Consider the following 27,270-nt stretch of genomic DNA (forward strand, 5'->3'; position numbering starts at 1 on the left):
GAAACTTTGATAGAGGGAAGAGGAAGAGACTATGGAAGAAGAGATAGAGGAGGAAGACACTTTCGAGGAGGCAGATCAGCTTTCTGGTGGCAAAGTGGCAAACCTCAATGCCAACTCTGTGAAAAGGTTGGCCATACCGTTTGGCAATGTTACCATCAGTTCAATCAGAATTTTTAGAACCCTCAATATCAAGCCTCCAGCATGCCACCACCACCTAGCTCAGCATTCCATAATTCTTCAAATGTGCAGCACACTTCTTCAAATGTGCAACACCAACAGAAGCCAGATGCTCCTCATGCCTTCCTCACACTCCCTTCTACCTCACCTGACAGTGGATGGTACCCAGATTCAGGAGCTTTCCATCACATCACTTTTGATTAGATGAATCTCATTGATGGTGGCCAATATGAGGGTTCAGAACAGGTCTCTGGAGGTAATGGAAAAGGTATGCCTATTGCTAATATTGGTAGTTCCATGATATATTCACCAACCTCAAACCATTCTTTCAAGCTCCAGAACCTATTACATGTCCCAACGATTTTTAAAAACCTAGTTAGTGTGTCAAAGTTTGCTTTGGACAATAATATTTTCTTTGAATTCTGGCCTTATGTGTGTGATGTCAAATGCTAGGTGTCCAGGAAAATTCTCTTTTGGGGCACACTTAAAGTGGGTTATACAAATTTGATAATATCCAAATTCCAAGACAAATTTCAAAACTCAATAATGAGCAGCAGCTAGGTTCTGCAGCCACAGCCACAACACCTACTACTACATGCAATTTAGTCAGTTCAAGTGTACAGTGTCAAAAGAACCAAGATTGTGTAGCACTAGTCGCTTGTAAAAGTGTCGGTCCTACTTTTCAATTGTGGCATAATAAACTAGGTCACCCTTCCAATAAAGTTTTGCTTCATGTACTAAAACAATGTAATATGTCTGATTTGTGCAATAAAAAAAATTTTGTTCCTTCTATGTGTGATGCTTGTTGCAGAAGCAAGATACATCAATTACCATTCCCTAACTCTCAAACAATATACACTACACCCTTATCTTTAGTTTACTCAGATCTTTGGGGTCCAGCACCAGTTTATGCCAGTACTGGTGGCTACAGGTACTAAATCAACTTCATAGATGCATTCAGTAAATATACCCATGTCTATCTCTTAGAGACTAAATCCCAAGCTTTCTCAGCCTTCCTACAATACAAAGCCCTCATAGAAAACCAAACCAACCATAAAATCAAAGCACTGCAGTCAGACAATGGTGGTGAACTCTTAGCCAAATACTTCACTTAATACCTCAAAATCAATAAAATTTAACATCGATTTACCTGCCCCCATACCCACCAACAAAACGGCTCTGCAGAAAGAAAACACAGGCATCTTGTTGAAACATGTCTTACCCTTTTGGCCCAAGCTTCTCTACCCTTAAAATTTTGGGATCAAGCCATTCAAACTTCCACCTATCTCACCAATAGACTTTCCACACCCAACCTGAACCTCAAGTCACTAATAGAGGTTCTTTTCCAAATCACACCAGACTTTAGTGCACCTGTTACCCCCTCCTAACACCTTACAACACTCACAAATTTAACCACAAATCTCAAAAGTGTGTATTCCTTGGGTATGGTATTGATAAAAAAGGCTATAAATGCTTAGCTCCCAGTGGCAAGATTTACATGGCAAGAGCTTTTTAATGAACATAAATTCCCTTATCCACAACTTTTCAACAAGTCACAGAACACGAATCAACACCTAACACCAGATCCTTTCTCTCCCTTTAACACCAACTCACCTCTAAAGCTTGACACCGCCACCCAACCTCATACACACCTCTCCCTTCCACTAATACCAATAGCATTTCCAATTCATTATCTGCTTTGCCTGTTTCTGCTAATTCCTCTAATGTAAATACTGCTGATTCCACTAATTCTTTTGCAACTAGTGAAATTGAAATTATAGGTTTTGCATCTGCTTAAGCTCAAACTGGGTCACTGCTCAATTAAAAATCTGCAGTGCCACCTATAGCAAGCCACCCTATGCAAACAAGAAGTAAGAGTGGAATCTTCAAACCAAAGACTTATGCAACTGTTCTGACCAATGCTCCAAACTTAAACTTAACCCAAACTCTCCCAAGATCAGTGGCTAAAGCAATGTCCTCTCCTCACTGGAAATTAGCAATGGATGAGAATACTCTACACTAATACGAAATCAAACCTGGAAGCTAGTTGATGCAACATCAAACATAGCACCGATTGGGTGTAAATGGGTTTTCAGAATCAAAAGGCATCTAGATGGCATCATGCAAAAATATAAAGCAAGGTTAGTAGCAAAGGGGTTCCATCAAAAGCAAGGGATTGACTACAACTAAATCTTCAGCTCTGTCCTTAAGCCCTCCACAGTCAGAACCATTCTTAGTGTGGCACTCTCAAAGGGATGAAAAGTGAGACAGTTTGACTTCAACAATGCATTTCTCAATGGAGATCTCCATGAGAATGTCTACTTGCAACAGCCCAAAGGTTTTATTGCCAACAACCCACTTCAAATATGCAAGTTACAAAGAGCTTTGTATGGCCTAAAACAGGCCCCAAGAGCTTGGTTTACAAAGCTCAGCTCCACACTCAATCAATTTGGCTTCAAGAACACAAGATTCAACGTTTCTCTCTTCACAAAATTCACTGATCAATCATCAATCTTCATTCTAGTCTATGTAGATGATATCCTCATAACAGGAAGCTCTCAGTTAGAAATTCAGCAATTGGCCTCTCAGTTACATAGTGTCTTCTCACTCAAGGATTCAGGTGAAATGAGCTATTTCCTTGGAATTGAGGTCAGAAATCAATCAGACAATTCGGTTGTACTCAGCTAAACAAAGTACATAAAGGATTTGCTGAAGAAGGCTGCCATGAATGATGCAAAAGGCATGCCAACCCCTATGACTTCAGCACTAAAACGTTTTGCATCAGGTGGTGCCAAAGTTCAGAATCCACAACTATACAGGTCAATCGTTGGTGGGCTGCAATATGCAACCATTTCTAGGCCTGACATCACCTTTGTAGTAAACAAGGCTGCCCAATTCATGCATGAACCACTTGAAAGTCACTGGAAGGCAGTCAAAAGGATATTGAGGTACCTATCTGGCTCCATAGACCATGGGTTAATATTTAGAAAATCTGAGGATTTTAGAATTTATGGGTTTTGTGACTCTAACTAGGGCAGTGACATTGATGATAGAAAGTCCACCAATGGTTTCTGCATCTACCTGGATCCGAACCTGGTATCTTGGGCAAGTAGAAAACAAGCTTCTGTCTCAAGAAGTAGCACCGAAGCAAAATTTAGAGGAATAGCTGATGTTCTAACCGAAATACTCTGGCTCAAAAATTTACTAAATGAGATAAGGGTGCAAGCACAGTGAAGCCAATGATACACTGTGACAATCAAAGTGCAGTGTTACTAACAGCAAATCCTATACTTCACAATAAATCCAAACACTTTGCCTTGGATAAATCCTTTTGTGAGAGACTACATTGAAAAACAAGAAGCATACGTTGTGCACATTCCAGCCACTGATCAAGTTGCAGACACACTAACCAAGCCACTGTCAGCACCAACTTTTCTAAATTTCAGAGAAAAACTAAGAGTAGAGCAGGCAGTGCCCATTGGTTTGAGGGAGGATGTTAGATGTATAGCTGCACACACACACTAGCAACTTATAGAAGAGTCTAAAAATAGAGTTAGTCTTTCTGTTATGCTAGTAACAAGCAGCCAAGTCAGCTAATTAGTTAGATGGTTAGCTACACTCTCTAACACCTATATAAGAAAGGTCGCTAACCACTATTTTAACTGATTTTCAATTTTACAAAATACACACACACTCTCTCTCCCTCCAGAATTCTAGAACTCTTTTCTTCTTCTCATTCGATTCTAATTCCTTTCAATAATCATAGAAGTAAGCATAAAATATGATTTAAACATGCGTGATTTAAACGTGTCACCATAAAATGAGTATGATTAACAATACATATATTAATATGACGTCATTATTATCTTACACTAATGAGTTATTTTAAGTTTGAGAAAATATTAAAAATAATTATTTTCAACTAATAATCAACTAATATTTATACATAATAATTTTTTTCCTCATATCTATATCTTGGATTTTGTAAAATTTTCAAATCTTATATTAATAAATGATTATCTTTATTCATAAGAATAAAACATTTATTCTCTCTGTTCTAAAATAAGACCAGCAATTTGATTTTTTAATACATTAAACAGCTAAAGCCATAGTTATTTTAAAATGGAGAATGTATAAAGTAGAAAGTTAAGAGAAGACACTAATTATCTTTTATTCCAGTTTTAATAGACTTTATAAATAAAAAATATAAATTCCATAATAAATAATAACGTCTATAGTTTAGGGTTATAGTGCAAACATGGTGAAAAAAAAAAAGGTAGTGGACAACAGAACAGTAAGGCTTTCCCAAATTCAACTTGCTATGTATTCCAAATTTCCAATTCTGCCGGTTTATTTCCATTACCAAACTTCTGCACCAGCTGATTTCATTTCAGAAGACGAGATTTATAGACTCAGTCAACACAGCTAATCAATGGTAGTGAGCTTAATTCGTGACATCATCAATAAAATTTTATGAATTCAAACAGATCTCTATTCTGAAACAAGATTTATAACAGCCTTTTTATTTAAGATTTATAAATAATTTTCGTTTTTGCGAGTTGATGATCAGTACTAACTTAACTAAAATTTCCATGTAAGAAAAAGCTAAGTAACCTAGAATACTAGTATAGTTTCTTTTTAAACGTGGACTATGATGAGTAAGCTAATAATAATTAATGTGTTATATTTACCACAATTAAGTTTAGGGAGGTGCTAGTGTGCTGAAAGAAAGATTCTTCAGCAGGTGTGGGTGTTGCTTGTCTTAAGGTGGTGGAAACACATATCCCGCTAACACAATTACTGGTTTTGCATGTGTTGCAGTGGAAGGCATCTGGTACAGTAGAAGGTCCCACAATCAGTGATAGTGCGGGAATCGAGGTTGATAATGAGATTGATTAGAAGTAACAGTATGGTAGTTAATTGGAGATTAAATTTAATGTAGTGTAATTGGGTTTTTTTTTTTGTTAAGTCTCAGGCCTCAGTTAGATGAAAAAATTGATGGGCCTGGGAAAAATATAATACCCAAAGGAACAAAAAAGAAAATGGCCCAACCCATGGGCTTTACCCCACTTCTCCATCACCTGTGAAGTGTCCCCGACCGTTCTGTCTGAAGTTAATGAAAGTTCTAACAAAATTAAAACCCTAGCCGTAGCTCTCGTCGAGGTTATAGTGCGCCGGCGCTCTGCATATGTAGCTTCGGTGGTGATCGAAGTCTCTTGAACGTCACCGATCGCAACTCCGAGTTGTGGCTCGGGCTCCAGTGTCCTTGTCTCGTCAGACGCGTTGTAGCCGTGGTGTGTTTGCCCTTCTTCGTCGCGTCTTCAGTCAGAGTTCCGCGTCGTGCCCGTCTCGTCCGGTGACGTTCGGTCCCCGTTTCTTCTTCGAGTTCGCATTCCCAGTCGTTCTGTAGCCACCCCTGTCTGTCGCCTGCCAAGGCCGGGGCCAAAGCAAGAGCCACACCCGGCCGAGAAATTACAGTAATGTGTCGGCTGGGTGAGTTTCCCACAGCCCGCCAGAAGACAATACACCCATACCAGAAGAGTAGTCTGCTTCAAAGTCTGCCACTTCTTGCCTTCTGTTAAAATAAGTAAGTTTTTGAATCAGTAGTAGGTTGGATATTTTGAATAGACTGAATTAAAGTATACCGCAGATATGTTCTCTTATGTATGATGTCGTTTGTTTAGCTGTGAAGTATCTTATTATAGTTATAATTTTACTGCACTAGACATGCATGATGAAGTGGTTTTACCATGTGACTGGATGGCTTTATAATTGCTAGCATTTGGAAAGTTAGTATGTTAATTGCGTGAGAAATTAAAATAATTGGATGTTAGTAGTTAGGAACGTTTACCTGCACAAATAGCATGCTTGCAGAGAATTTAATACGTTAGTTGTTATTTTGTTATTCTTAGTTGGTTAATTTCGATTTTTTTATCTTTTGTTTTGATTTTCTGTCCGTGAAGTTCTTAAGTTGAAACTTTGCTAAATTGTTGGGATGATGATGATGTAAGTTGACAAGTTGTTCGGGCGGTGCGAACTTATTTCATGGACCATGCATTTAGGTCCGGTACTTGATTACCTGGTACATTGTGTTATTGTATTTACTAGTGTATGGGATATTATTGCTGGAAATTGGTGATGATTTGTTTCTTGTAACCCGAATGGTTTCTACCTCTAAATGGGACAACAAAATCTGCAGAACAGTATTTTGTCTAGGGTTTGTTTTCTTTTGGAAGTCAATGTTTTTGTGTTGGCATATTGAAAATGTGAATGCTGTTCTGTTGTGGTTGTTGGGGTTATTTTCTTCCGGAATTCAGGTTTGTTTGTGCTCAGTGCTGAAACTCTGGATGTGGGTATGCTTATTTTTGTTTTGCTCCGGGTCTCGCAGTTGTTCTAACGAAAGCTCCAATATCAAACATTGTGAAAACTATTTTTGATTTCCTGGATGTAAATTCTGTCATCAATGCTAGTTGGTGAAACATAGGTTGTTTTGTTGTAAGACTGTGCTTGGAATAGGTGATTCAATGCATAGTGAAATATTGTTTTTGTTGTAAGGCTGTTTGTTGGTTTAAATTTTCACCGTGTGGGAATTTCCTTGCGGTATGTAATAATGAATTAGGTAAACTATTTCAATGGAGGTGTCTTTGAGCCAGGAGGATGCTGATCGTGGAGGGAGTGATGGTGATGCTTACGATGTAGAAAATTTTGAGTTGGAAGACCTTGCCGGACTAAGTGTGAATGACATCCTTAAGAAGGTATGGGATAGCGTTGATAATGCATATGAGTTCTATCGGGGTTTCGGAAAATTGGATGGATTCGGTGTGCGAAAGGGTGACTCCGGAAAAGACTGTGAGGGGAATCTTGTAAGGTACAGGTTTTTTTGCAACAAGGAAGGCTTCAGGGAGCGTAAACACTACGACAGGGTTGACAGAATGAGGGTACACAAACCAGAAACAAGAACTAACTGCAAAGCAATGTTATCGGTTTATTTAGACAAAAATGATCAGTATTGGAAGGTTAGGAAGTTAGTAACCAAACACAATCACGACCTGACACCGGCAGGAATGGTGCACTTGATTGCCAACCATCGTCGGTTAACGGAAGTTGCAAAGAGTCAGATAGTTGGGATGGAAGCACATGGTATTGTGACCTCTAAGATTGTAGGGTACATGGCTGGTATGGCCGGGGGATATTCGTTGTTGGGGTTCCTGAAGAAGGATGTCTATAATTATGCTGACAAAATGCGGCGCATTAAAATAGTTGATGGCGATGCGAATTCTGCATTAGTATATCTAGAGGGAAAAGCCGAATCAGACCCCATGGCAATCGCAAAATATAATGTGACCACTGACAACAGGCTGGCGAATCTGATTTGGGCCGACGGATGTAGCAGAGTCGATTACCAATACTTTGGCGATGTGTTGGCGTTCGATTCAACCTACAGGAAAAATAAATACAAGAGACCTGTTGTGATTTTCTCTGGATCAAACAATCATAAGCAGACCACCATATTCAGGTTTGGGATGTTGCATGACGAAAGTCTAGCATCCTATCGGTGGATGCTGGAGAATTTGATGGAGATTATGTGTCGCAAGAAGCCATCTGTAGTGGTTACCGTTGGGGACAAAGCTATGATCAAAGCCGTGTCTGAAGTCCTCCCCGAGTCGACGCATCGGTTGTGTGCATGGCATGTGGAGAAGAATGTCACATCGAATGTCAAGGATGATGATTTACGTGGGCTGTTTAGAAGGTGGTTGTACGCGGACATGACGACAGATGTATTTGAGTCGGAATGGGAGCAGGCTGCCGAGGACTATGGCCTCTGCCAGAAGCAGTGGTGGTGCCAAATGTATGAGAAAAAGGAGATGTGGGCAAGTGCTTATCTCCGTGACAAGTTCTGCACGGGGTACCGGACCACATCTCGCTGTGAAGAAATTAACGCATATGTGAACAAGTTTTCCAAATCCACCCACACAATTTTGGAGCTGGTGCAATGCTTAGATATGGTTGCCCGTGAATATCGGAATAAGGAAATGCTTCTCCAGTTTAAATCCATAAACTCGGTTCCGGTCATGACAACATGCCTTAGAAGTCTTGAACGACATGCCGCTTCAGTGTACACCAGATAAGTTTTTGGTGATGTTAAGAAGGAGATCGAGGGGGTTGGTGCGTTGATCCTGATTAGCACAAGGAGGATCATGAATACAATGATATACACCTTAGAGGAGTACGAAGATCCTGATGTCCACATAATGTCCTCATTTGGACGGTCAACCCGGAAGTTAAGTTTCCAGTGTAATTTCTGGAAGAAGCAGGGTTATCCCTGCAAGCATATGTTCTTCGTCATGAAGGCAGAGCACATAAAGGAGATACCCGAGAAGATAGTTCTGCATAGGTGGAGAACTGATGCAAAGTCCGCTGAGCAGTACATAGAAAATTGGGGGGACTATAGCGAGCGTGGAGTCATACTTCGTCATGGGGCACTCCATTCCGCCTCGCAATGGCTGTTTTTCCTAGGGGCACAAAGGTTGTCCATGTTCCAGAAAGCTATGCGTGGAATTGAAAGTTTGTGTAAAGAGCTGGAGATGGACTGTAGGGCATTTGGTAGTAGCATACGACGGAACGAGAAAAGGTTGGTGAAGGCAATCCGGTGGTAAGAGATCCAGTTGTTGCTAAGGCAAAGGGTGCCCCGAAACTTCCAACGAAAAAGCATCTTGGTAAAAGGAGGCGTTGCACCGGCTGCAAGGGGATTGGACACAATAAGAGAAACTGCCCAATGAAGGGTGGCAATAGACAAAATCCCAATCAGGTTTCTAATTTAATTTCTAATCTTAATTCAACAATGTATACAGTTGTAGCATGCCTATGTTTAGAATTATTTCTTTGTTACAGGCCGACAAATGTGGGGGAAATAATGGTCCCGGCTTAATGTCCAACAATGACTGGGAATCTATCGTCGGTGATAATCTATGTGTTGAACCCGGGGGCAAACACAATGCGGACTAGTTGCAAGGGTTTCGATTTAATTCTGATGTAGAGGTATGATTTTAGAACAAATGAAAAATTATAAAAATGAATATAGAATGAGAAACTGGAGTTGGGCCAAATATAGTGTGCTGTCCGCTGGCTGCAATAATGGTTGAAAAAAAACATAAGTGTAGTGTTAACTCAATTATGGCTGTGTTGTTTGAATGGTACTTTCAGTCCTTCGTGGGTTAATTGTGCTCAACTATAGGTGGCATTGTAGGAAACTAGTTAAGTTTCCAATACGTGATTCATGCATCATGAAACGTAAACCTTGATAGATCATAAGGTCTTCATCGCATGACACTGTTAATATTCTTATCAAATTAAAATATTTTTGTGTATGAGCAGACATTGATTCCCTTACAGATGCAATGTGGGAGTCGACAGTGTACTGGAGGAATCATTTAACCACTTCCAAAGTTTCGAAGTAGGTTGGGCGAGGATGCCAGGATGTCGGGTTCGAGAACAACCCTTCTGCTATTATTTCTTTGTATATGGGCAACAAAAAATAGTCCTTGGAGCCCTTATTTATTGCTGATTCGATGGCGTAATGTGTGATTGTTTGTATTTTTATTTTTTTTTTATTTTTTGACAAAAAATTCGTTCCTGTTTACTCCCCTGTGGTTTGGCGTTGTTTGTTTTCATCTTATATGTGTTACGATGAGGACCAACTATAAGGATCCCACTTGAAAGCCCAGCAATGTAGATAAGGCTATGTTTGGGTGTGGTTGCATGTTAAGTTTTCAATTTTTTTTCTTTGTCAGAAAAGAGATTTCTTGAAACAAGAGTCCATGAAAATGAAACCATTATGAGCGTCAACATCTGGATAACCACGCATTGAAAATATAAAGGCCACTTTACATAGGAATCGCTCAAGTAACACGATACGAGTGTACATCCTAATGGTCACTTGTTTCAACCATTACATTCTTATACAGATAGCAAATTATATTCCTCAAATGGTTTTTACAAAATAAGCATTACATTCTTAGACATATAGCAAAATATATTCCTCAAAGGGTTTTTACAAAGTAAGTGTAAGACCCAGAATTTTTAAATAAATCTTATTATGAGTTAGTTTCAATTTATTTGTTCATTAGAAATTTTATTTTCAGAAATTATTTTATCAAAGCTAATTAAATCAGGTTTTGATAATTAAATAATATTTTAAAAAATAATCTTAAAGGTTTAAATTAGATTTTAATTAACACTCTATACCCCTAATTTTATTAAAATTTCCTAAACTATCCTAATCCTAATACTCTACCCCACCGCCTTCCCTTCCCCAAACCAAACCTAACCTAAACCCATTGCTTCACCCACTGCTTCAGAAAAAACAAAGAGAAAAGAAGAAATAAAAACAAAAAGAAAGAAAGGGATAAGGAGATCCGAGAGGGAGAGGGGTGCCGGTGGAAGGGGGAAACTGTCTGTGCTGCTACCGTCCCGCCGTTAGCACATCGCCGGAGCAGAGGAGCGTGAGGGAGGAAGGCGCCATGAGGGGTATCGCGCCGTCATAGCTGTCCGTGCCGTCGTCATCATCGCCGAGGGAAGTCAGTGCCGCCAGCGTCACTGTCGCCGATCCTCTTCATCGCCGCCGTTGTGCTCGCAGGCGTAGAAGAAACCCGCCGCCGCCAGCTTCATCGGATCTCTGCCGCCGTTAGCGGTATCGTCGTCGCCGCGTTCTGTTCCGCCGTCACCTTCACGGAGGTCCAAGTCGTCGGAGCTCCACGCCGCCTCTGCCGCCCTCACTGCCACCATCGCACGAACTAGAGGAGGAGGAGAGCCATCATGTTGCGTGCAAAAGGGAGATTGAAGCTGTTGCATGTGGAGGAGAGGAACGGTGTCGCGGTTGGGGCTGGGATCTTCTGCCACCCGCTGGGTCACCCACTGCCATCGCTGTTCTGAAGTTGTCAGGTCACCACGAGGATCCGATGCAAGGAGAGGGAAACAGAAACGCAGATGGAAGAGAGAAAAGGGAGTCACCGCAGCTGCTGAACTGACAAAGCCACTTCTGAGCTGCCGCAGCCATTGTCGGAGTTCTTAGCTGCCGCCACTGCCGTTGGTAAATAGTATTCTTGCTTTCGATTCCCATCCTTTCAATTTCAAGGGATATGGTTATCACTGCGATGTTATTGCAGCTGCCACTGAGGTTTTCCACCATCACTAGAGCCGCTGTGGGGACAGTTTGGAGTTGCTGCCATTGCTTCGTCTCCATGTTTCTCTTTTGTTAAGTAAGCATATCTTTTTCAAAACCTTCACCACTAGTGTATGTCTGCTCTGTTATGAATTTGATAAAGATTCTGAGATGTTGGTAACGTAGGTTCGAGTTCCGGTTGTTGTGTGTCGCGCTTAGAGTTGTGGTTGCTGCTACGGATAGTGGATAAAGCTGAGATTACGGCTGCTGCTGTCGCTGGTCAAGGAAAAGGGATTTTTGACGCATTTTGGTTTTGCGAGTTTCGACTTTAAGGTAGGGGTTTTCTTAAAATTTATTTTATATTACAGAGTTGTGATAAATAGATATTGGTGTAAAGAGATTTACTTCTGTGATTATATTTGTCTTGTGGATGTGATGGTTTGTTGGACTGAATTATTGGGTGCTTGATTGCGTGAGTGGTGTGTGATTGTGGATAAAAACCGGTTTGGAATGTCATTTACTTGATTATTAAGAAAGGTGGATTTTCTTGGTTTCATAGTTTACTTAGTAACATAAATGAAACGATTTTGGAAATAATTTGAGATATGAAAATAAATTGATTTTGGGAGCGGTTTGATTGTGAGTTGGTTTGATTTTATGAATGAATTAATATTTGAGCTGATTCGATTTTAAAAAGAGTTTTATTGTTAGAATTGGTTGATTTGAAAATAATTTGACATTGGAACTGGTTCAATTCTAAAAAATGTTTGAGATTTGGAAATGGTTGAGAAAAGGTTTGAGAAATGTTTGGATGGGACCCGAAGAGGGTGGCAGTGTTCGAGTTTTAGAGGAGATGCTGCCGAAATTTTATAAAATTGAAAGTTTTATTTAAAGTAATTAATTAAAAATATTTGTTTTTAAGCATTATACGTTTTAAGATTGATTTGTCTATCAAAGAAAGAATTTTGTTTTGGAATTGAGATTGTTAACGAACAGAATGAAAAAGAGGATGATGAGGATTTTCTTTGAAATATGGCTTTGAAATGAACTTGGAAATGAGATTTGGATTGATGAATGATTATGATGTTGAGAATGTTGAGATGTGAACTTTGAATTATTCACATGGCTTATGAATTTGAAATATCTGAGATACGAGGTTCCCTGGATTAAGTACCGTGGCTTGCCACCACGTGTACCAGGTTGAAAACTCGATACTCTGTTGATCCTACGACGTAAGTGTGTGACCAGGTACTATATAAATTCTCGGGAATGTTACTCCCATTGAGTAATATTGATTATTTGAGAAAAAGCTATGCCTAGACTCTTGGGGATGCACGTCGAGGGACAGTCTAAGTACAATTCAGACTTGTCGGGTTGGCTGGATAACCGACAGATGAGCCTCATCAGCCATAGGACAGGCATGCATCATATGCATTTGTATGCTTTGCTTGAGTTTGAACTTGTTTTGGTTTGCCTAAATGTTAAACTGTTCGTAACTGCTACTTGAACTATTTGCTGTAACTGCTGCCTACTTGTGCTTTTCTTGTCTGCCTTGCCTGTGTTTATTCTGGCGTGCTACATTTGAGATTGAACTTTGGTGCTGAATTAATGATTGTGTTGTTTGATTGCGTGGTTGGTTTCTGATTGAGATTTTCTTATAAGAAAGGAAATGTTTCGGATTTCTGAAAGATTAAACATTGTTTCTTTGAAAAGGTTTGAACGATTATCTATTGGTTTTTAAAAGATTCATAAGGCAATGATAATCACTGAGCTTGAAAACAGTTTTCTTACTAAATATCTTCCTATGACAACTTTGAAACTCCGTGGTGAAACCGTGTGGTTAGGTTCTCACCCCCTACAGCTTTACCTTTTCAGGAACCGGATGTAAAAGCATTAAGAAGAATTATACTGCGTTTGGTTTATATGTTGTTGTATTAGTTAGATTATTTTCTTCCCTCGTCTTTGTTATTACAAGTTTGTAAGAGGGATAAGAATTGTATGTTTTATATGTATAATATATTGAGTTATTATGTAAGGAGTCTTGTATATGAATCTATGCCTGCTTGTATTTTTCTTAAGATAAAGTATTTATTTCTAGTTTTCAAAGAAATCAGCGATACAGTGTCAAGTCACAGGCTCCTATTTTAGTATTTAGTATGTAAAGTAGTCGTAATACTTCTTGCTATCAGAGTAGCGCAGCCGGAAGCGTGACTTCTAATAGTGAGGGTGTTACAGTAAGCATATTTTGGTGACTAATATAACAAACTAGTTGCATATTAGGTGCCCTAATACGCTGTCAAAATAACACCAGCTTCACGGATATAGAAGACGTTCCTAAGGAAGACAAATGACACTAGGCAAAAATAGCACTTGTCAAATTGTGATGCTCTGGCTAGGAGAATCTATTGCCGTAACAATTTTCTTCCGACCTTTTTTTTCCTTCTTAGTAGACATTTGCATCTGACTGTCCCAGTGACGAACTGCTCTACGACCTACGTCACGAGCAATGGGATTGTAAGGTCCCATTACCAAGTCCAGTGCAAGGCTCATCCTTGTGTGATCATTGACATCCTACAGAACAAGAACAATTAAATAAGGATGTGGATGTTTTGGTAGCAATGGGATTATGCGAGTGAGTGCTTCCATAATATACCTCCAACTCCACGTTCCCCCAAACCCAATTCAACATCATCCATTGGCAAACCCAAACCCCACAGTCATTCCTGCACGTTATAAAAGGATAACTTAATGAGCAATTCGTGAACTGCCCAAATTGGAATAGAGAATGCAGAAGCCTCACTTAATGAAAATGCGTTGTATCGGGCATGAGAGTTAGTGATGCTTACGATTGCTCCGCTTGCTGGCCAACTGGGGCCTCTGTAACATCAAAAGTGGATGGGTGTGGTTTGTAATGGTCTTTCTTCTTCCGAAATCTCTTGTCCTCTAGCATGTTTTCCAGAAAGAAGGCCTGACACATTGAATAGGTCATGGAAGTTATACCCACACAGCACCATGTCCAAATAATGTTAACATTAAAATTCAAATGCAACATAAGGAAAAAGCCAACATTTGAGTTTCAGTAACTCTTACCACAAACTTCATTTGTGAGATCCTTGCCTCCCAGCGGTCGCTATCCTTGGCGGAGTCGAGATAAAGCAAGTTGCAGTTGACAAGGTCTACCACCATCAGAAACCAATGGTTGTCTCTGTGCATGGGTACATATATCTACGGCGCAACACTCACGAAAATATTTAGTGGAATAAAATCAACATAAACACCAACCACACAAAAAAAATAGCGCGATTGATAACTCACCATCCACAAATCATCTGCATATCCCATGAACCGGTTGCGGATAAACTCGAAGGTGTCGATGCTGTGGTTTACCGGGCTCAAAGCAACTTGCTGCAAAAGGAGTAGGAACAAAATAAAAATATTACATACAAGTGATTCGAGGGGGAGTGAATCAAAATATAGGTGTTGTGGTTATATGTACTGAAAAGGTCGTTGGGAGAAACCAGGACTCCTTCCTGTTTTCATGCGTTAACATAGTGCAAAAAAGGTTTATAACCTGCATAAACATGACAATCTTATATATATCGTTAGTCGAGGTTCAGTTATGACCATCCAAGGAAGATGGTTTTCACACAGGCAACGTCGTACTTACATCGTCAACGATTAAATGGCCCGGCCGGAGTGTCAGCAGTGCATCTCGGTCTCCACGGGAGTTTTTGTCTTCGACAAGGACCTTTTTGTACCGAAGAGTGTGGAATGTTAAGTATGAATTCATTCAAGAGGATAATATTTGCACATTATTTACTTAGCCTAATCCCCATAAGCACCAGTTGTCCAGATCCGACAAGAAAATGTATGCCGCAACGGCGAGTTCCTTCCCGAGGAAGTGCATTCCTTGCGGGGGACGGAAGGACAGGTTGAGGCACTGGTGAAAGGAAATACAGGACCATCAGCAAACAAAGTAGTACTCCACCAAAGGTAAGTTGAGTTAAAAACAAGAATTTCGTGGACCTTATTCTTACCCGAGGCATGTCTTCAGCGACGTGGTGAGTGTTGTAGGTGAAGGGAGTCCCCGGCTCAGTTTGCCTCAGCTCGGATCCAGCGGACAATGTAGAATCCAAATCCTCAAAGGTTAGCTTCCGCTGCATAGGAAAGCAACAAATATATTTTCATACATGTAGATACCCAACTCCCCACGTGGACGCTTATTTTGTAGCGTGTTGGTAAAAAAATAAACTGTTACCTTCATCGACACGACCTTCAGCTCTTTTGTTGCTGCTTCACTGGGTGGCTCCTCACGCTTAACGGTACAGCGTCGAGACTTCCTTGCGGAAGAGGAAGCCAAGGACTCCTTCACACGCGTCCTTTGAGGATGCACCTTTTAGCCCGTCGAGGATTTCTTTTCCGGTGGATCTTTCTGTATTTGTTGTACATTACCTGGCTTTCTTCTCCCAGTCCTCATAGTGCTACCAACCTTTCTTTTGTAGTGTTCCTCCCCAACTTGGTCAGCCTTCATCATATTAACAAGGGATATCAATGACTGAATGGCCTTACCATGGTCAGCCAGTAGCTCCGTAATGGTCCGCAGCTGGTCATTGTGAGTCTTTAGAATCGACTTCGTCACATCCCTGTCCTCCAAAACATGCTGCGTTCAAACATTTATAATATTTGCCACGTCAAAGGCCCACCGTTGAAGTCTGAACCATGAAAAACATAACCAGCAGAATATTTTATCTTTACCTCCTAAACCGTATTCAAAACGTTCATCATCTTCTCCTCAAGTGACCTCCCCCCATCCTCTGCCCCTTTTGCAACGACGCTGCTAAGCATAAAAAAATGAATGGTAACCCTGTTACAGGCGGGCGAGGCCCTAACTTCATCCTCTTACGTTAAAATATGAAAGGCTCAACTCATACCTTGCAAGAGAGACGTCGACGTCCGTGGCGTCCGCCGCTTTGTTGAGAACAGTACTCTTATCCTTCATGGCGCTGTTTTCCTTCTCCTCCGAAGTCGGATACTTCATTTCTTCTATCTCAGAAAGAACTACTTTAGCTATGATAACAACGAAAGGATGTTGGGTTTATATTTTGCTTAAGTTACACATAGTTGGGTCAAAGTGGAACCCATTGGGTATAGGTAGGCCCAATATATAAAGAACCATCATCAATCTCCGGTGACTTCCAAACGTGCTTATTGTATGCTCGGAACCCAAACATAAATTAAATCCCGCATAAAGTTAACACTGTTTAAATATCATTAAAAAATGGGCTTTGATCATGAAGGCAACTTTTTATTAGAACAAAAGTTACAGCAAATTAGCTTCTCAAGACCCTAAAAATTTGTCAATACAAACTTAGAGAACAAGAAACCTGCAACAGCATGCTCCATGTCTAATCGGGGGTGACGTTGGATTTGACGTGCATGCTCTACGGATTTAGGGTAATCATGCTAATAGGATGTGTTTAGATGAAGCAGGGTTTAATAAAGTAATTCTTAATTTATTACATAAATTATATTTTCAAAATAAATAAATGTCCTTCAAAAAATCACAATTTCCATATGTTGTTTGAATGATAATAACCAGTAATAAAATTTTATTATTATAATAGTAAAAATGTAACAGATACTAACATCCAGAATTATTATAAAATAGTATACAAGCAAATCTTAAATATAGCTAAAATATCAATAGTATACTATGGTGTTATACTGTTTTAATAATTAATTTTTTATTTTTGTAAAAGTAATTTTTATTAATATTTTTCAAACAATATTCCCATCTGCTTATTTTAATTCAGTCAAAAAGATCAAATTCAAATCTTGTTGCCACAAAAGCACTTGTACCTGAAAATTAAATTTAAAAAATCAGTTACATTTAAAACACAGTTGCCCCGTTGTTGAACCATGCACCCCATAGCCGCCGAGTGATACAATAACACCATCCTATTGGCTTCTCACTGACTCTTTTCTACTTTTCTGTTCTGTTGCAACGGAACAGGCTAGTCCAAATCAAACCGAAACGACTAACTTTGGCACCAAGGTTCGGCGAAAGCTTTGCTAGTTTTATCTCTTTTAGAGTTATAATTAGAATCCGCTGTAACACCTGATGGAAGGAACACATGAACTACTGCTTTCGTGGGATGTGACTGTTAGCAGGACTGGGGCCTTTAGGATTGACCCTCATCTGAGTTCTGAAAAGATGGCTACGTGACCTTAATCCCCTTAAACACGCCTCCTCCCAGAGATACACTTTAATAGTAATTAAAAATTTATTTTTATTTACAGACCTTCAAACACTGTGACATTTATGACTTAATAACTAGTAAAGCCTTGTGCCACTGGAATATTACCATTTAACTCAGACTTTGCTTCATCGGGATAAAAAAAAACCCTAACATTGAAACGGTGAACCAATATTCTTCATGACAATGAATACCAGTAAATAAGAACCGAACAGAAGCAAACTCATGGAACGAAGAACCTCGCCTACCTCGTATAAGGTAGGTTTCAGGGCATAAATACATCCTAAACGAGAAAAACACGTTCTCCGCTATAGAATCCACATTGAATCTGACATACATATAATAACTGGGAAATTTAAACTTCTTCATCTTACTAAATTGTAAAAGACAAAACTAGTTAAAACGAACATTACAAACTGGACACAACGAAAGCCATCCTACCTGCCTACATGAACATCTGGTTGTAGAGTCTCAACTTTTGCTTCAGCTCAGCGTTCTCTTTCTCCAGCATCATTACATGCACTGTGACTGACAACCTTGCCATGCAGTGTGCCTCAGCAACCTCCTCCTTGTATCGCAGAACTACTTGGAAGTTGAAGTCAAATATATTCACCTCCAACTCCTCCAGGAGCCTCTCCAAAGCGATGAAGGCGGCATCCTGCCTTGCCAGTCGCTCGTCAGTCGACAACCTCTCAGAAACAAAGAAGTTGGTCCCCTTCGCGGTGCTTTGCAGGGAAACCCCAAACCCATGATACTTCTTTCCTTCGCTGCGGAAGGCATCACACAGGAAAAAGACTGGGGGACCAACTTGAAGCCGAGCACATACCTGTAATAGCAGTTGCTCCATGTCTTCCATTATGACGAACGCCTTGGGGTCAAACTTCGGAACCATATCTACGACCAGATTTACAAAACACATAACGTCAACGTCAAGACCGATGGTTACCTTACACAAAATAAATAAATAAACAAACCAGAAACACAACATATACGCACCTAAATTTATAAATAATTTACTGTTAAACCAATTTAATGTTAAAAACATAATATATAAAAAATAATACACAATATATAATTCTACATTATACTAACTCTAAACTTATTGGATAATGTGAAAACCAAAAAAAAACTATATCTATACCTAAATTTCATTATTTTTTTCCCCCGCAAAAAAATTTTTCTGGATCCATCATTCGTGACATGTATCACATTTTGGCTCAAAACAAAAGCAGGGAGTAGCGTCGAACTCCCTAATGTTGGAGGCAGAGATTCAATTTCGATCAAAACGAAAAAGTGACACGTGATAAGTTATGTTTGTCCTATTAGTAACATGTAATACACACAATACATTTACGTTCAGAAGCAAACAAACATAAACCCTAAACCCTAAACCCTAACCAATAACCCTTAGCAAATGACTTTCATCACACATATTATACCCGGAATCCGCAACTAGCTATTCTCGTTTCCAACCCCTAAACCCTAAACTCTACACACCCCCAACAGACCTACATCGCATATATAAAGCCCTAAATCCTCAGTTACCCATTCACCTTTTCAGCCACTGAGTCTGTGTTTGGATTTCTAATTGTAAATAGCGGTTTCTATAAAATTGATTTTGTAAAATTGATTTTGATTAAAAGTGAGTTGGTAGTAACGTGGTTTATGTTTGGTGATTCTTATTCAAAATGAATTATAATAAACCAAATAGTGTTTTAATTAATCACTTTAAAATGAAAAATTACAGAAAAGGACATAAATTTATATAATTATTTTATAATTTTATTTTTAGAGATTTAACCAAATTTTTTATTTCTTTACTTTTTTCAATACTCTTTACTTTTCTAATGGGATTAATAGAATCATAATTCAAAGCAAAAAACTATTCTATACAAAAAAAAATAAAACTACCGGTAAAAAAATTTATATAAATAAAAAATAATAAGACTTTTTTAAAAAAAATAATAACATGCATCAAAGAGTATTAGAAAAAATTATTATAAAAAAAATAACAAAATTCATCATATAAATAACAAAGGACATCATTGGTAAATGTGGGTTCAAGGGTAGAATCAAGTTTACGTTCAGAAAAAGTAAAAACAGCCAAACGAAAAAGTGAAACTTTCAAGAAAACTAAACAAGCTTTTGATACTTCAAACAATAATCCAAACACACCCTAAACCGCTGAACATACACCCTAAACCTAAAACATATGAACCCTCAATCTCTCACATTAGATTTAAAGCATTCCAAATAATTAGACAATTAAACACTACCCTAAGGTCACAACCATGTCATTTCACCTCCCGGTCAACTAGCAGTTTCGGCGGTTCGGCCTGAACCGATCTTGAACCGAAAAATCATCCGATCCGAATACTTCTTTTACTTGTGGTGCGGTAAGAATTGGATATTTTACCTAAAAAAATTCAAATCCAAGACATTTCATTTTTAAGTGGGCTTCAATTGGATTGGCTTTGCGGTTTTGTCAAATAAAAGGGATGAACCATAAACATAAACATAGAAATAAATTAATGGATTAGTTAAAATAAATATACTAGATTATATTTTCATCATAAAATATTTTACTAAAGGAATAATTATACAAGAAAACTATATAAACTATCTAACAAATTCCACAAGTTATACGTATAACTCATAACACATGAAATTAGCAACATTCAGGACAGCCACAAATTCCTTCTTTTTTTTTTTTTTTTACAATGTGACAGGCAAACAATTCTTCATTCTTTCCATCAGAACTTTTTTTTTTTCATCTCCATAGTATCCCATACCCACTTCCTTAACATAGCCCAACTGCCCTATTCAGCCAACCACTATTAGTCCAGGCAACTTTCTTCAACTCCAACTCAAACCTCAACAACTCAGCTAGCACTTGGGGGCAAACCAGATAACCGACACCTTTCTCTCTAGGAGAATGTTTCTCTCAAGATAGGAGAGTTTTCTAAGAACATATAGTTCTTCTTGTTCACACTTAATCAAATATCACACAAGAAAATCTTCTGACTTATCCAGTATATTATACAAATCCTCAGTATTTCTTCTAGTAAAATCTAACCCAATCTTTTCTGCACAATATCCACCATTACACATATTCTACTAACACATCCATCCTTACACAATATCCACCATCATCCACAAATCACCAGCATACAAATTACAAAACCAACAAATACTTGAACAACTATATCCTAAAGCCTATTCAGGTCCAATGGAGAACTTTGGTCTTGAATCCATAGAAGGAAAAACAATCTCTTTGCAGAAGACGGCGCAACAAGAGTTCAAGGCAGACTGCTTGAATCTAGTTAGAAAAGTGATCACCAACAAGGAGCTTGCTTTTAAAACCATCAAAAATACTCTGATTGGAGTCTGGGGAAATCCTGAAGGTATGTCAATTTCTGAAGTAGACAAAAACAAAGTGTTAGTCAGCTTCAAGAACAAGATGAAAGGGTTACAAATATTAAAAGGATGGCCTTGGAATGTTAGAGGCCATATTCTAAACTTACAAATGTGGATGTATGGAGATTCCATATTTGAGGTTAGACATGATTTTTTGGAAATCTGGGTCCAAATACATGGACTTCCCCAAGAGTTCATTAATGTGGAATCAGCAAAGGAGATTGGGAATAAAATAGGTTTGGTTGTAGAGGCTGAAGACCCAATGGTGGGAGACACTCTAGAAAGAATTTTTCTTAGAGTTAAAGTAGCAATACCAGTTTCAAAACCCATACCCACTGGTTTTTATTTGAACAGAGATAGACTACCAAAGACATGGATACAGTTTAAATATGAAAGAATCTTGGAGAGTTATTGTCTGAACTGTGGTATTATCGGTCATAACAAGAAGGAGTGCAAGAATCCAACAGCAATGTCAACCTGGAACCCAAATGAACCAAGGTATTCAGCTGGTTTGGGAGTGGCACAAGCAAGAGCGTTGAAGCCAAAAGAATACAGGGTAAGCAGGGAAGAGAGTAGCTCAGGGCAGAATCAGAGGGAGGTGGCGCGTAAAGAACATGATTGGAGGAAGGGAGGTGAGTCAACACATGAGACTGCAGGGAGTAAAGCTGACAGTGCACAGAAAAAAGAATGGGGAATAGAAGAGGACAATATAGCCGAAGCTCCTAGAAGATCTGACAAAGAAGATCATAGAGATGTGAAAAAGGGGAAGAATATCCTAGAAGATCTGCTTGTCACAGAAACTGATACAGAAGAAGTGGAGAGAGATACTAGGGATTGGGTAAAGGAGAATAAAAATGTTAAGGGCAACAAAAGGATCTATGAGAAGGGCAAAGAAATGGGTGGGCCAAGTGTATTAAGAGAGGAATCTGCAATTAACAGTACATGGGCTGACTTCTGCCAAAGGCCCAATGAAAATATTTATCTCTTTAAAATTGGGCCACAAGAAGAAGATAATAATCTCACTATTGGACAACCACTTAAAAGGCTCAATAACAAAGAATTAGAACAGGATAACAAGCAGATATATACAGCAGCTGATGGGGGTGTTTATTATGTTGAACTTGCAAATGAAGAGGAAGAATTAGAGCCCAAAAATAGCAAAGCATTAGTAGTGGCTACAGGATATGAAATGGAACTCGTACAAAGAATGGAGAAAAAGCTGAAATTAAAAAGAAAAAGGGAGGACGAGCAACAATTGCTGACGAGAAATATGGTTAGAGAGAAAGCTGCCCTACAAGTTTGGAAAGCTGGTAAAAGAAGCAAGCAATCATCAGGACCAGCTGGAGCAATGTCAATAGAGGAAGACCAGCAGAACAAAGAAGAGATCATAGAAGACTCAATGGCTGAGGAGGCGGGCCTAAACATGCCCCCAACTCAGCCATGAGTATCATAAGCTGGAACTGTCGCGGGGTAGCAGCCCCTGCGACAGTTTATGAATTGCACAAAATGTGCAAGCAAATCAAGCCAGCTTTAGTTTTTCTTATTGAAACAAGAGCAAAAGAAAAATCTATTATGAAATTAAAGAAAAAACTACATTTTGAGAATACTTTTTGTATAGAACCCCGGGGTTTGTCCGGAGGGCTATGTCTCTTTTGGAATAATATATATAACGTTGATGTTTACTTTTGGTGTGATAGCTACATAAAAGCCCGTATTGTTGATAAAAAAGGAAATACATGGGTATGTAATTTTATTTATGGTAATCCTAATTTTGGCAGGAGGAGAGAGCAATGGAAGGAAATCACAGCAACCAATTATAACAAGGTTGAACCTCAACTCTTTATAGGCGACTTTAATGACGTTTTGACTCAAGAGGAGAAGATGGGTTTACACCCAAAGCCACATAGCCAAGTAAGAGAGTTCAGAAGCTTTGTTGATTCTAACTTTCTAATGGATTTAGATCTCAAAGGGGGTAGATTTACTTGGTTTAGTAATCCAAGAAATGGGTTTGTAACTAGAGAAAGGATTGATAGGGCATTAGTTAATTGGGAATGGAGACTTTTGTTTGAGAATGCTTCACTTACAACTATGCCTGCTATAAGCTTGGATCATAGCCCGTTAATCTTGGAGCTAAAATCAGTATATAGGATAAGAAAAAAGCTTTAAATTTGAGGCATTTTGGGCTGATAATAAGGAATGTGAAAAATTGTTAAGAAGGGATGGGAGAAAGAGGTCTCACAGAGCTGCGAATGGACAAGGATAACAAGGAGGATGAATAATTGCAAGGAAGAACTGAAAAAGTGGAGTAAATCTACATTTAAACGGGCAGATAAGGAAATAAATAGGTTGAAAGAAGAGTTGAAAAAGTTACAAGATTCAGATTTCACTGAAGAGAAGCAGAATCAGGTACAAGTTTTAAAGGAGAAAATAACAGCATTATGGAAGTAGGAGGAGAAATTTTGGGGCCAGAGATCCAGATTGAAATGGTTGAAGTGGGGCGATAAGAACACATCCTTCTTTCATGCAACAACCATCCAGAGAAGAGAGAGAAACCACATTGAAAGATTGAAAAATGAAGCAGGTTATTGGTTGAAGGAGAGGGAAGAAATAATGAGGCACATTGAAGAGCATTTTGAAGCATTGTTCACTTCGACTACAAGACAAAGGTATGACAACACCCTAAGTAAGATTCCAGTGAGGGTCACGGAAGAAATGAACAGAGGGTTGATTTCTGAAGTATCAGACGATGAGATAAGGAATGCAGTTTTTAGCATGGGGAGTCTCAAAGCCCCAGGGCCAAATGGCTTAAACGGGTTATTCTATCAGAAATATTGGGAGGTAATCAAGAAGGAGGTATGTGAGGTTGTCAAAGAATTTTTCAGAAGTGGACTAGTGCCGAAATATATTAGTGAAACCACAGTGGTCTTGATCCCGAAAATTAAAAATCCAGAAGGACTTAACCAGCTAAGACCCATTAGTTTTTGTAATTTCATATATAAGATTATATCAAGGATTTTAGTGGTGACGCTGAAAGGACTAATGGAGGACATAATTTCACCAATTCAAAGTGCATTTGTAGAAGGGAGATTGATACAAGATAACGTGGTGATCGTGCAAGAGATATATCATAGTCTGAACAGAAAGGGAAGAAGAGGATCTAATAACATGGCAATCAAGTTAGACATGAATAAAGCGTATGATAGATTAGAATGGGATTTTCTTGAGAATGTATTAAAGAAGTTTGGTTTTAATGAAAGATGGGTGGAATTAGTGATGAAATGTGTGAGAAGTGCCAATTACAGATTTAAGGTCAATGGCGAGTTATCCAAAAAAATCAAGCCGCAAAGAGGCCTAAGACAGGGTGATCCTTTGTCTCCCTACCTATTCATTTTGGCAGCCGAAGTTTTTACTATTTTGATGCAGGAAGCACAAAATGAAGGCAACATCTCTGGATTAAAGATTGCTCCTACAACCCCTACAATTACTCATCTTTTGTTTGCAGACGACTGTATTATTTTTGCAGAAGCTAAAGAGGAAGAAGCATATCAAATTATTTCAGTGCTGAATGAATACACAGAGGTGTCTGGACAGAGGATAAATCTGAATAAGTCAGGTATCACCTTTGGGAGTCATGTATCAATTCAGAAAAGGGTTGACATTGAGGGGATACTAGGCATGGCATCGTGGGAGACACCTGGAAAGTACCTTGGTCTTCCAACTACTTGGGGAAGATCTCAAACCAAGACTTTAGCATGGATTGAAGAGAAAATAATGCATAAATTAGAAGGATGGAAGGAGAAGCTATTAAATCAAGCGGGTAAGGAAACTCTAATCAAAGCGATAATTCAAGCTCATACGCTATGAACGTCATAAAGTTTCCAAAACAATTTTGCAGAAGAATATGCGCTAAGGTGGCACAATTCTGGTGGGCAGCATCAGGAAGAGACCGAGGTATCCATTGGAAAAAGTGGGAATCCATTACTAAGGGTAAGTTGGATGGGGGATTGGGTTTCAAGGATCTGGAATCACAAAACACTGCTTTTCTTGCAAAACAAGCTTGGAGAGCTGTCAAAAACCCGAATTTGATTTGGGTCCAAATTCTAAGATCGCTATACTTTCCAGAAGGCAATTTCTGGACAGCAAAAAAAGAAAAATGATCATCATGGGTTTGGAGAAGCATTTTGCATGGAAGAGAACTTCTTAGAGCAAGAGGCAAGTGGAGCATAAGAGATGGGTCAAAAGTATACATTTGGAAAGACAATTGGATTGCCGGAAAGAACAAGGCTCTGAATGCAGAAAGTAGTGATGAGACCAAAGTTAGCGATCTGATTATGGAGGGAGAGGGATGGAATGAAAGGAAAATTGTAGGAATGTTTCCCCACGAGATCAGCACAGCAATTTTAAAGACCCCTATTAGTGTCGTGAACAAAATTGATTGCTTGTATTGGCCATGGAAAGAGGATGGGAGTTACACAGTCAGGACCGGATATCATGTGGCTAAAACGGCAAGTCAAGAATTGAACCAAGAAAATCTGTCAACAAGTGAAGATAGAAGGGACCTATGGAAAGAAATATGGAAAATGGATGTCCCACCAAAAATCAGAATGCTACTATGGAGAGCAAGCCAGGATATATTACCAGTGGGTCACAATCTGTATAAGAGAAAGATAATACAAAATCCAATTTGCCAAGTTTGTTCTAAAGAAATGGAAACAGTGGAACACGCTTTCTTGCTATGCGATTGGGTAAGAGCTACATGGTTTGGGACTGAATGTCAAAGTATTCCAACTAGAGAGACAGTCACATCTATTGGAAATTGGTTATTGGAAAATATAAGAAAAATAAGAGTAGCAGGAGGTGAAGAACAAGAGAAGAGAATCAGTAATTTTGGGTTCTTGATGTGGGAAATATGGAAGACCAGAAACGACAAACTTTTTCAACATCTAGAAATAAATCCAATGTGGACAATAAAAAAAGCAAATATTATGAAAAATGTTTACTGGAGACTAAGAGAAAAACAAGCAGGAACGATGATTAGAGAAAAAGAGAACAGAACAAACCTGGTAAGATGGAGACCTCCTCCAACTGGTTGGCTGAAGGCAAACGTCGATGCAGCATTCAGGAAAGAAAAGGGCTCTGGTGCAATATCTGTGGTAGTCAGGGATAACCGATGAAGAATTGTATTAGGCTTTATAGGAAAAATTCAAGCAAATTCAAGTATCGCAGCAGAAGCAACAGCAGTTAGACAAGCCATAATCATAGTTAATAATCTCCAGATGGGAAAGACTCTAATAGAATCTGATAATTTAAAACTCATACAAGCAATTAAATCAAAGGGTTCAATAGGAGAAATTTCAGCAATTATTCAAGACATTGATATGCTAATGGAACAATTACCGGAAAAGGGATTAACTTGGACTCCTAGAAATGGGAATCTCCTCGCCCATGAAATAGCCAAGGCAGTAGAAATAGAGACATTGCACTATAACTGGAGCACTCAACCACCTGCAAACATTCACAGTATCATCAGAAGCGAAATTCAATTTGATTAAAATTTGAGGATCAAACAAAGAACTAAGCTTTAATAAAAGAGGAACAACGTGCCATACAATTGAAGGCGGCAGTGGCAATTGATACCAAGTTGACGAAGGAGACGATCCTGCGACTGAGGAAGACGACGCTGAACAACCCTCTGAGGACGACGATGGTATTAGGAAAGAATCGGCATTCGGATTGTTGTTTGGGCATGAAGCCGTCGCCAATTTAGATAGGAAGAAGGGAGAGTCAGGCATCCATGGAGATTGTCTTTCAATTTGGTAGCACTGAAGAAGAAGAAGAAGAGCGTGATTTGCTTCATTTTGGTTGGGACTTGGATAACATCTTGGGTGTTTGGGTTGGATTTTCTGGGCGGGTTAAGTCATTGTAGGCTCAACCTCAACACCCAAAAAAAAAAAACAAAAAAAAACTCATCATTAAAATCAAACTACCTCAATCCGTTCATAATACTAAAGGTTACCATCCAAAGCCCATCAAACAAAAAATTTGGATCCACACCGACCGATTTAACACTCTGCCTGCAGCCTACTACTCCAACACTTAATTAAAATTTTGATCACCTCAATTAAAACAACTAATCAATGTCCACTGTCGTTTTCATCACCTGTCATTCGAGACCCTACCTGCTCCTAGTGAGCCACGCAGAATGCACCCAGCGATGACGCAGGTGTTGAAGAATCTTTTCCTTCAGCACCTTAGAAT

At 39.0% G+C, this 27,270-nt stretch overlaps 2 protein-coding genes and 1 long non-coding RNA gene across 3 annotated transcripts; all 3 read left to right on the forward strand.

Moving 5' to 3' along the window:
* On the forward strand, positions 382-5,076 carry LOC107620052 (uncharacterized mitochondrial protein AtMg00810-like). Its single transcript, XM_016322275.1, has 5 exons — positions 382-445; positions 2,729-2,826; positions 2,881-3,125; positions 3,216-3,273; positions 4,999-5,076. Exons 1-5 carry the CDS (start codon positions 382-384, stop codon positions 5,074-5,076), a joined length of 543 nt encoding a protein of 180 aa, XP_016177761.1.
* Positions 6,810-8,306, forward strand: LOC107620053 (protein FAR1-RELATED SEQUENCE 5-like). The gene has a single exon (XM_016322276.1). The coding sequence runs from the start codon at positions 6,810-6,812 to the stop codon at positions 8,304-8,306; it is 1,497 nt and encodes a 498-aa protein (XP_016177762.1).
* LOC110268163 lies at positions 10,939-11,908 on the forward strand. Its single transcript, XR_002356261.1, has 2 exons — positions 10,939-11,435; positions 11,525-11,908. It is a non-coding gene; the product is annotated as an uncharacterized LOC110268163 (long non-coding RNA).

The sequence above is a fragment of the Arachis ipaensis genome, chromosome B10, assembly GCF_000816755.2.
Source record: "Arachis ipaensis cultivar K30076 chromosome B10, Araip1.1, whole genome shotgun sequence".
Taxonomy (NCBI): domain Eukaryota; kingdom Viridiplantae; phylum Streptophyta; class Magnoliopsida; order Fabales; family Fabaceae; genus Arachis; species Arachis ipaensis.

What these genes read in the sequence shown, in the direction of transcription:
- LOC107620052 (XM_016322275.1), top strand. Translation starts at nt 382, where the DNA reads ATGAATCTCATTGATGGTGGCCAATATGAGGGTTCAGAACAGGTCTCT. An exon ending in CTCTGGAGGTAATGGAAAAG is followed by an intron (nt 446 to 2,728) that starts GTATGCCTATTG and finishes TCCTCATAACAG; the next exon opens with GAAGCTCTCAGTTAGAAATT. An exon ending in GCAGTCAAAAGGATATTGAG is followed by an intron (nt 3,126 to 3,215) that starts GTACCTATCTGG and finishes TAACTAGGGCAG; the next exon opens with TGACATTGATGATAGAAAGT.
- LOC107620053 (XM_016322276.1), top strand. Translation starts at nt 6,810, where the DNA reads ATGGAGGTGTCTTTGAGCCAGGAGGATGCTGATCGTGGAGGGAGTGAT.